The 10,673-nt window shown below is 47.7% G+C and overlaps 4 protein-coding genes across 4 annotated transcripts; 3 read left to right on the top strand and 1 right to left on the bottom strand.

The window, feature by feature from the left end:
- Positions 1-353: 353 nt before the first annotated feature.
- Positions 354-1,444, top strand: ANOM_009423 (uncharacterized protein; the record flags this gene model as incomplete). The annotated part of the gene is made up of 2 exons (XM_015554679.1): positions 354-645; positions 696-1,444. Coding segments are annotated over 2 exons (1,041 nt in total), but the record flags the coding sequence as incomplete, so codon positions are not given.
- Positions 1,445-1,849: 405 nt separating this feature from the next.
- Positions 1,850-3,801, bottom strand: ANOM_009422 (nucleic acid/nucleotide deaminase domain-containing protein; the record flags this gene model as incomplete). Its single annotated transcript, XM_015554678.1, has 2 exons — positions 1,850-3,393; positions 3,438-3,801. The coding sequence occupies 2 exons, from the start codon at positions 3,799-3,801 to the stop codon at positions 1,850-1,852; spliced, it is 1,908 nt and encodes a 635-aa protein (XP_015403324.1).
- Positions 3,802-6,510: 2,709 nt separating this feature from the next.
- ANOM_009421 (uncharacterized protein) lies at positions 6,511-8,423 on the top strand (the record flags this gene model as incomplete). The annotated part of the gene is made up of 3 exons (XM_015554677.1): positions 6,511-6,769; positions 6,829-7,561; positions 7,616-8,423. The coding sequence occupies 3 exons, from the start codon at positions 6,511-6,513 to the stop codon at positions 8,421-8,423; spliced, it is 1,800 nt and encodes a 599-aa protein (XP_015403327.1).
- A 719-nt stretch (positions 8,424-9,142) lies between these two features.
- Positions 9,143-10,440, top strand: ANOM_009420 (uncharacterized protein; the record flags this gene model as incomplete). Its single annotated transcript, XM_015554676.1, has 4 exons — positions 9,143-9,584; positions 9,641-9,982; positions 10,041-10,147; positions 10,207-10,440. The coding sequence occupies 4 exons, from the start codon at positions 9,143-9,145 to the stop codon at positions 10,438-10,440; spliced, it is 1,125 nt and encodes a 374-aa protein (XP_015403326.1).
- Between the last annotated feature and the right edge of the window lie 233 nt (positions 10,441-10,673).

The raw sequence follows: 10,673 nt of genomic DNA, 5'->3' as shown, positions 1-10,673 counted from the left end.
TTAAAGAAAAGTGGACATGGCACGCTGTATGGTATTCTTCTCGCACCCTTTATCTGCCAACAATCCTGGCATGGTTGGGCACCCTTGCTTTCCTCCCAGGGCGGGGTAAATATACCCTGTAGGTATTGCGGCATTATGTCCTAGAATGTGTTCACTGCTAGAGGGAAAACCTGGTCAGATATTTGTTCCTGTATCTCTTTCCTTTAGCACCTTCTTTAGTTCTTTGACGCGTTCTCTCTACTTTGTCGATCAGCCTTCCAACCACTGTTTTAATCCCTTGTTGAAGATGGCGGCATGTCCAAGGCCCCATGAGTATGCAAGGTAAATCTTTCTCGCCCAAATCGTACAGGTAGCTGAAGTGGATAAGAATATTCAGGGAGCACCCAATCCAGGTCATTGTAGGAAGTGGCAAGAGGTCCTACTTTGTGCACCCTGGAGCCTTGTCATGGTGCAACACGTCAGCGTTGAATGCTCGAGTTAGTGGCCCATGGAAGGAGAATGGGGCCGGCGGGCCCTTGGACTGGACTGATTTTGATGAACAAACAATCGAATGTGTTTTAAGCTACCTTTACACACAAGACTATTGTGTACCTGACTCAGCGTCTGATCAGCATGGCATATATTTGAATACTGATGATACCAAAGGTAGGCATGGCAAAGTTGCAAGGGAGGTGGTCCGCTAATTTAATCCACAGTCAACACCAGCGTCGAGCCCATATCTGTCGTTGCAGAACCCCCGCCCTTTAATACTGGATCTGCAGATACACCAACGCTCGATAGGCCTCTAACTCCCTTGAGCCGGTGCCTCCGAGTTGGTTTACCAGCAGAGACTTCCCAGACTGCTGCGGGCGGTATTACGAAAAGAAAACTCCAAAAGGCAGAAAATAACCCTGCCGTCGATATCCTGCTCCATGCGAAAGTGTATTGTTTTGCACATCGTTTTCTCATCCCCGACCTTGAGGGCTTTGCGTTACAACGCCTAACACAAGTTCTCTTGATCGTCGATACGCATAAATACTCACTATTTCCGTACCTAGCAGATGCTATCCGCCTCATCTACGACTCAACACCTAGCGCACAGCTACAGGATAATCCAGCTCGAAAACTGTTATCTCAATATGTTGCACTGAAGTATACTGAGCTGGCAACTGAAAAGCTCACGAAGCTTTTAGAGGAAGGGGGAGAATTTCCGACGGATTTGTCGCACAAACTAGTCAGGCGAATTACGGCGAGCGAAACTGGGGCCCAATCTTTGGAGGAGCAGATTGATGGGCTTCAAATTAAGGTCGATGAGTTGGAGGCTAGCTGTCAGGAAAAAGAAAGTCAATTGCAAAAAGCTAGAGACGAGCTTGTGGAGTGGGAGAGCTGGGATCGTGGAATTCCTGAAAAGTATAAGAAAGTAAAAAGGAGGTTGGGACACAATACACTACCCTGGGATGTTTAGATGCGAAAGAGTGGTGTCGCTGAGACTGCTTATTTGGATAAGGTGATTTAGGAAGATTAATATTTGCCGCAGATTGCACCGGGCATAGTCCAACCATCTAGAGAATTTCAGGGCGGAAATGCTGCACAAGTGATCAGGTAAAGTCGTTCCAGCAGTGAGTGTGCATTTCATTCTCTATTCTCTAAGTTTCCCCCCCACTTGTCTCTATCAGTAAAGTGTCGTGGGACGATAGTCCGAGTCACTTCTCTCTACAATATATTCTCTGTTGCAAATTATATGTCTGAACCGTAAGTGATCCATGGGTCAAAGACAACTAAACTAGTAAGTGCTCTAGACCGCCCGACAAACTCTCGCCAAAGCTGTGATGCGACATTCCCCATTGTCACCGGATTCAGATGGAAATAATTATTCCTCTTCTCTACTCCAACAGATCTTCAAAACTGTATCCCTCATGCTGATGTACAATGTATTACTGTGACATAGAGTAACTTCTCCCTCAATGTATTCTGCATCAATGAGTGGTAATGAAACACCTTTTTCTCGAGCCTTTATAGCTTCTTCGTAGTTGAGCCACTCAATGGAGTATTTAAAACTTGCAAAATCTGCGATGCACTCAACTTGCATCTCCAAAGAGCCTGCACAGTAAAACTCTGATGTTTCTTTGGGACCGATGGAATCTAGCTTTTTTGAGCCTTGAAGCAATGCTACATCACTCCTAGACCCGGCTTTTTGCTGCTCTGGACAGAAATACCGCGGACGAGATGAAGTAGAATCCGAGTCGCTGACTTCTGGCTTCACAAATTTATCCGTACTGTGAGTATCACAATGGCTTAAATTCAGTGGAACGGTCGCCCGCCTGTGCTTCGCCAGACCAGGTTGTGCTATTTGGTTTAATTTCGACGGCGTGATGTTTACTGTTGTCCCAGACACCCCGAGTGTGAAGAGGGTACTTTCATTAGGGCATGGGTAGAGGGTTTTCCGGCCAGCCGACAGAAGCGCAGTGCGGCTCTCTCTCAATATATCCTCTAGTGATTGGCAAAATCGTTGCTCCAGTTCTCTCAGCTGTGGTACCCGAGGTAGCCGCCATCCAGGATATAGCCGTCCATGGGACCGGGGTGTATATATCTTCTTGTATACCTGGATGAACAAGTTGCAAAGAAAGCAAGCATCTTTGCTCGAGCAGATCACTCGCGGAAGTGACGCTGGCGATCGCAGTTCGCAATATGTGATGATTTGAACCTCGGCATGGATCTTCGCCTCTTTTATACTCTTTTTAACTTGACGGGAGAACTGGTCAGTAGCCCTTTGCTCACCCAAGTCCAGAGCGCGGCATATTTCTTTAAAAATCTGCGGCTGTTTGCCCTTGGGGCTTCCCTCTACAACTTTGGACAACAAGTCTGGTGTGTATCCGTCAAGTGAAGGCGTACTAAATGCGTCCTGCGATAGGTGAACAGGTACCGTCCTCATTTTTCGAGCCAATGGAAACGTTTTCGCAGTCCGATACAAGAATCTTGCGGCATTTCGATATTGAGAGACTTTACCGACGATATTCAGAAAGCTTTCTCTTGCACTGGGACTCATATCGCGATTCGGTATAAGGTTGACTATTACCGGAAGCTGCTCGACCTGGTATATTTGATAAATGCCATGCACAAGATCTACTAGCCGCGGGGTGACCTGATATCGAGACCACGAGTCGACAAGTTTTCTAGCTTCCTTGACTTTGGATGCCAATAGTTCCATGCTTATTAGGAGACTTCTATCTTCCAGTTTACGCCGATCAATCCTCGCAAAGGCCATCGCTGCTTCGTCAAGCGTATCCTTGATTGATCGTTTCAGCGGTTTCCTTCCTGTAGGGCTTAGTCGCAGGCGGGAGAGGATGCGACATGAACACATTGAGACGACCATGGAAAGAATCTGGTCTTTAATATTAAGTGACTCATCTGATTCTGGTATTGTCAGCGTCTGAAAGAGACAATGATTGGTCACTTACCACTAGAAATTCTCGCAAGAACTTTGAAAATACCCTCAAACCCTTGTTGGACACGATGAATCACACCGTCTCCATCATGGACTTTAGCCTTGTTAACAGCCAGGATCACGTTTAAGGCACATGAGTCCAAGTCTTCCTCAATACACACGGCGGGAATGTGTTCAGCATCATCCTTGATATGCGCAAGGAATGCCAGCGTCCCGGCTAGCTTACGCTCTCGGCCAAAAGATAAGGAGTATGGCTCGTTATCGGGTGGTGCAAGGCCAACTTTGTTGGATATTGGTGGAACGGGGATACTATGAAATAAAGACAACGTGGCTATGTTTTCAGCGCAAACTATGGCAGGATCACAAGTTTGAGGCATCGAGCCAGGAAATTTGAATTCTAGTTGAATGTCCGAAAGAGTACTCGCGGTCTACGGTTTTGATCCGACAATTCTTGACCTACCTGATGAAGACGTAGATAAATGTGCCTCTTTCCCCCTGCCCCACCTGAATCGTCGTGTTACCACAAGAGTGTCTCTCCCCCTTCTTACCCCACTCAGGAATATTGATAATTTACTGATTATTGACCTGTTATTATTGGCCCGTGTAAATAGTAAGGCAATGGCTAAGGGCCTGGGGGATAATCGCTTGATAGGTTGTGTGCAATATTTGCCAAACCCCAAGCAAGGCTTAGAAATCAGGCACCCTAAGAATATCGACAAAAAATACGATACGGCATGAGGCCACACCATCTACGCCATATCAATATCTGATGAGAAAGGCCATCTCTTTCTTTGTTCTTTCTGTCCTTGCAGCATCCATTTATTTTGTGGGTCCCGCCTTTTGCGTGGTAGTCAAACTAAAGCTTCCGATTGGCCTTGGCAATTGGCGCTGCTGATCGTGTTGATAAAATCCATTGTGAACCAATGAGATTAGAATCTTTTCTGGTGCTGTATAAAGCGCCGAGGAGCATTGTGAAAGATATTGGTTCTGATGGCAACAGATTCCTTCGTGGTCACGACATGACGAACTGAAAATGTCTCCATTAGAAATGAATCGCTTACGACATATTGGCTGGTTTGATTAACGCTGTTCTACACACTAGTCTGTTGCAAGTCACCCTTACTTGCTGTGTTGTCTCGCTATTAGATTTCCTCAGATTAACAGAGATTATTGTCTCATGCACATTCCAGCCCCGCCTTCGCCTCTGTCTCTGTGCCCGCTGCTGCGCCCATTTTTCCGACTTGCATTCCCAACCGCTCCTCTTGTTGTAATATTATCACCATTGCCATTATTATTATTACGTCGCTTTCTCTGCTCCGCCGCTACAGTATTGTACCGTCAAGTCTTCCTCGAAAGCATCAAAGTTATCACGCCGTAACCAGCTGGAGATTTGCTTATGGACACAGAAACACCCCTTTACCGCCTTGAAATAGGGGTACCTTCGACCTGTGTTATCCACGCGCTCGTTAAGCTGCACCCAGCCAGGGAGGTTTTGGTCCGGATTGCTTGAAACATCGAACTGAATGCATCTCCCGTAATCGATCTCGAGCAAGAGTTTGGCAAAAGAAAGGAGAACGGCGTTTCCCGTTTTGAACACACGAGACTCAGCTGAAACAGGAAGGTTCGATGAGAATGACAGACATGTCAACGCCTTCTGAACACTTTTGTTGGGCGGGAAGAATATGTAGATGGTGTTGGAGTTCATGTTGGAATCATAGAAGTCTAAGAGACAATACCCTAGTCTTAGGGCAAGCTGCCGCCTGTCCTGCAGGCTGTACATGGACGGTAATGGTGGTGATCCAATTGGTGAGAAAATAGAGCCGGGATAATCGGTTTGGAAAGCACCACTCTTGACCAGCTCATCGAGTGATCTTTTTGAACACGCTTTGAGATCCAATGTATGCCCCCCAGTCCATCGATCCATAAGCTTGTCAGACCGAACGTAAAGTTGCAATACATGCCCTTCCAGGCGATCCCTTTCGACGTGGTGGCAGAGGTTGTTGATCGTGTTGATGTCATAATTATATCTGTCGGTCGTTGTTAGTGACCAGAACATCGGATGAGTATATGATGCTTACTCGGACAAGTCGCAGTATGCTGCTTGCCATTCGCCCGGTTGTGCGCAGGATGGGAGCAACAGGTATAGTTCCTGTTGAACATGCCGAGGCAGACTATTATCTGGAACTTTGAGCAAGATCTCGTGCTGTGTCCCACATCGTAGTCGCTCAAAGAGACTGCGAAACACCGTTATGGCTTTGTCTCTGTGTCGGGTATCGCTCCACATAGGACCTTTGACGGTGAAAATTGGCTGACCGCTTGCTCCGTGCCGCACGGTAGGCGCTTGAAAAAGTTCCCTGATGAGTCGATTGCATTCCATCACAGTGTACAGATATTGTTCAGCCTGGCTGATACCTCTTGGAAGCTCCAGCAGTACGGAATCTGGACCACCGGCCAAGTTCAATATCCCCGTTGATGTTTGGAGAAAGCTTACAAGGCCTTGCAAAAACGGATACGCAGATCCTTTGTATTCGCATGTTTCTGCTACGCCCTCGGCATGTACTGTTACACGCCTACAGTTGCCAAGTCTGCTCAACAGGACACACACACATTGCTCAGTTTGGCTTGACAGTTGTGGAAGAGAGCCATCGGCAAATAGGGTCTCGTTCTCTGTAGGCCAGGATCCCCCGTAGCTCGACCCAAAACAGCTGCTGAAGGTCTTGACTCCATCCAGGCACTGTTAGCGCACTAGGCTCACAGTATGCCTTTCCTTCCTCGAGGAGCCCTGCTATGGTTTGGAGCACACGCCAGTCTTCACATTCCAGCAAGAATGCCATTACCGGGAACAAGTGGTGGAAGTAAACGTGTGAGGGTTAACTGTCAGGATTCACCTTGTTAAGGAACGTCTCAGGCTCATTGAGACGGTCCTTTGTCAGGCTGAGGTCCAAGTCATATCTCGTGCGCCCTAAACATGCAGTACAACATAAAACGTCGCTATTTCCTGCCACCCCACCTACTCCTTCAGTCTCACCAAGCACCGTCACCAGTGTAAATTCACAACTTAATATTGATTTAAACCACTGTTCATCATGGACGTACCGGATGACAACCATCATTTGATATATGACTTGCCTGTGCAGTGTGAAGATCTCTTTGATAAAGTGGTCAGAAATGCAGCACTTCAGCCAGTTCTCCTGGATTTCCAAACACGGTTCAGAGCGTGGACTGTCGGTCTGAAGGTATTCGCCCGGCCAAACCAATGCCTTGACTGGCGGTTAAGACAGAGGCTTGATATCCGTGATGTCATTGTTCAAACGTTGACAATTCTCCAAAGGGATCTAGTAAATCGTAAGTACCGCGTCTATAGCTCGAGAAGGAAAGATAATAAATGCTAACATAAATATCAGTCAGACAATCAGATACCGTTGACAGGAATGCCACGCGTCCCACAGAGACCGAACCCACCGAGAACCAGTTCAGAACCAAGTCTATAGATACTGCAGCTTTAAAGGCAGTCAATGGATCACTCGATGAGCTTTATCGGCTGGAAGCTGGAATACGAGATTCCACCTTTGGACGTCTCACTCCCCGATTCCCAACCTTTGTTGGCGATCCACATTTAGAGAGCTTCATGGGGCTGGCCTCGCTATGCATTCGAACCTTGTATCCAAATGCTCATCAACGTCTCCAACGCCACCTGAGCGAGTCTATGACTGAGCGATATGCTGCCATGAAAAACACTAAGCCTCGCCAGCAGGCATTCCAGACTCCGCGCGACAAGAACTCGTCCCCTATGCTGACGATTGACGATGAGCAGCAATGCAGCAAAGCGAGGCCTCCACCAATACAAGATGAGATAGAGGGACATCATTCAATATCAAATGAAGACGGAGAACAGAGAGCTCTACAGCGTGGAGTGAAGGCTATTTCCCTATCCAACCTATCTTCCACGAATACTGGTCAACTTAAACCGATGCTTTCAGGTTCATTAAGCCACAGTCAGCCAGACCAAGCTTGGTCCATCCATCTTAGACTAGTCGAATATCCTTCCCCACCCGAAAGGGATGGAACTAACATCGTTGCCTGTGACTGGTGTTCAGAGCCTCTGGATGAGAAAACCCTGGATGGAAGAAATTGGCAGTAAGATATATCCCAACCAAATGCTCCATGCGCCCAACTGTTAACCGATATTAGGAATCATGTGGACCGTGACCTGAAACCATACTTGTGCATATTCGAGGAGTGTTACGAACGATACCCGTCTTTCGCGACTTTTAATGACTGGCAGAATCATATGATTAGCCATAGCCGGCGCTGGCATCGAGAGATATATAAAAAGCCGTCGTGGATTTGCGCTGTATGCGACTGTCACAATGATGTCTTCAGTAGCTCAGAGGCTTTCTCGAGTCATAGCAAGGAACTTCATTGCCCGGAGTTCACGGCTGCTCAACTCGAGAGCCTATCGTGGCTAAGTGAGACATCACTCCCACGGCCCTGTGACGTATGTCTCCTATGCGGCTACAGAGTGGTAGAAAATAGCTCCCAAACGCAGCGAATAAAACCTTTTCTGCATCGTTGTGCAAAGCGTACTCGGGAGCCGTCAAGGGGAACAAGTAACAAAAGCGCTAGGATAACTTATGACAGCCATCATGCCATGCCGCATTGCTCTATCGACATCTCCTCTAGCAGCTCTAGTGAAGATGAAGATTCCGAGCATTTGACTGTCCCAGCCCACACAGAGGTAGGCGACATGGTTGCCCAACATGTCGCCGCTCATTTCCAGGCACTGATGCTCCTGACAATCCGCCTGGCCTCCATACAGGTTGAAGATGAGGATATGCCTGGCGAAATAAGGAGCGACATTTGCGATATTGACGGTAGTGAAAGATCGATCAGTGGCCGTTTGAGTGTGGAGATGTCAGGTGTGAGTACAGCGCACTTGATCGATGGAGACGCATGTACAGATAGTGGGCCTTCAAGAGAAGGTGCGACTACGCCATGACATATAGTCTAAGGTTCATATATAAGCGATGGTACCCACCGAGGTCCTAAAGGTACGTACCATAGTCCAGTCCTTTGTTCCATTTGGAGCCTGGTTGCTGAACTAGTGGTCTCTCGCAGCTTCTTGTGCATTGTGCTGTAGTGTCTATCCCAAGGATCTTCGTCGTTGAATACATGTTTAATGATAGACTTATATTAGTTGCAGTCGGTCCGAATGCAGGAGCTTCAGGTACCTAGTGGTCTATTTGTACCCCTGTTCCTAGCTCCTCCGGTAGCCGAGACATACGGCGTATTCAACTCTAGGAATATGAAGCTGTAAGCAAAGGTGTAAGAAGCTAAAAGACTAAGACATATATGTCCTTTTCGTCAGTTGGATGGTATATGAATTGGGAAGGGGCAACCATGGGCAGAAGAAATGAATTTGAGATAGAAGGCACGTCGTTCAGCTGGTCCAGATGAGTTCAATCAATACTACACAGCACAAACAACAACTACTACTACTGCTACTATACCCAATATCACTACCAATTTACTATATCATCTTTATATTTATTCAAGATCTTACAGCTTCGAACAGTCAGACCGTACATCCCAATCGACATACCATCCAGATTCTCTGCCACCGCATACTGAGAGGACAGGGAACTGCTCTCAAGAAACAGGAGCTTGAACAACGAGGGATTCGAAATCGAGTTCAGACCTGCGCTCGTTATAGTAGCCATGGAGCCCGGCCGCAACACTGGTGAGGCTAGAACACCAAAACTCGCTGAGCGTGCACGAAGAACTATCACCCGCACTCGAGGCTTTGTCCACGATTCTAGACAGAATCTTGCCAGCGGTGCTCGAACTGTTGGCCACAATGTTCGGATGGCGGTTGGGCGTGCGGCTGAGCGCATGGTCGACAACCTGCATGTGCTCTTCCCTGGACTTATCCGTCACCCGGTAGGAAGCTATCTAAAGAGGGCTTACGGCGAGTTTACAGTACTTGAATTAAGGGATGGGGTGCCATACCGAAACATCACAGCCCAACCAGAGTCGCGCAAAATTGTCACTTCTTTCCTGCGGTCCCTGAGGCTCTCCTATCGTTTCATACCAGATGTCCAGGGAGAACCCTGGTATCTAGATGTAGCGGATAACATAAATCGTCTCGTAGCTGAAGCAGGTGAGTCGACTATCTTTGGTGTAAACTACGTCCCCAGCTAATACAAAGTGCTGCAGGACAAATGCCCTATCCAGGCGGCGACAGGTTCCAACCCACCTTAGACCTTTGGCTGAGTAGGATCCCATTCTTAGTCAATATAGTTCAGCGGGAAGCAGGAAGAAAGATCGTAGATTCCCTGGGTTTTCCAGATGCAGAGCCACTTCTAACGATGGTCCTTCCGGAGGCCAATCAAACAATCCGGGCAGACGTCACCGTGGGGGACACGCGATATCGACTCCAGTGCCAGGTTGACTATGTGCTGTGGTACGGGTTCAAGGCCAACACCGACATGCTCTTAATCATCATCACGCCAAAGGCCATAGATGAAGTCCGATTCGCGGCGCCACTTGCAGCTATGTGTATGCTGATTACCCAGCCTATGTCCATTTACTTTTCATTCCTGGCTAATGGCAACAGCGTTGGTTTATCATCTTCGGAAAGCCGCTGGTCGAAATGCGGAAATCTACGGCCTCTATACAGATGCCCGGGACTTTTATTTCTACCATATCGATAATCTGGGACGGGTAGGCATACCCCAGTGCTTTACGCTTGGGTCACACCGCTGACTTGTCATTCCCTCAAGTACTCAACACAACCCTATGTCGGGGGAGATAGACGTCTTTTTTATGCCTGCCGGATGCTGGTGAAAATATTCGGCCAAGGATATGCATTGGCCAGAGCCATAAAATTGACTCCAGGGTTCGCCCGGATGACAGAGCTCCAAGTGGAACGAACTGACGACACTGTCTACGACCCCATACACCAGATTATGGTAGATCTGCGCATGCCCCACCCCCACCCAGACGTCGCAGGGTAGCACATTGCTACTTGCCGTCTTTATAGCGCTAATTCGGCCTTATATATTTTTTAAACTGGTTTGAGAATTGTCGGGAAGGCCGAACGTTGGGATGATATGGATGAACGCTAGGATCGATTGAATTGGACGCAGCATTGTTCCTTTCGAGGTGAAGACTAGCAATAAGCACAACTGACCTCTCAAGTCCCTTTCCTACCCGTATCGTAGCCTCCGTATTGCTTGATCAGCGGTAT

This window comes from Aspergillus nomiae (genome assembly GCF_001204775.2).
Source record: "Aspergillus nomiae NRRL 13137 chromosome Unknown contig00348, whole genome shotgun sequence".
NCBI lineage: Eukaryota > Fungi > Ascomycota > Eurotiomycetes > Eurotiales > Aspergillaceae > Aspergillus > Aspergillus nomiae.
The sequence above is the reverse complement of the archived record's forward strand: the minus strand, read 5'-3'. Positions and strand labels throughout refer to the sequence as shown.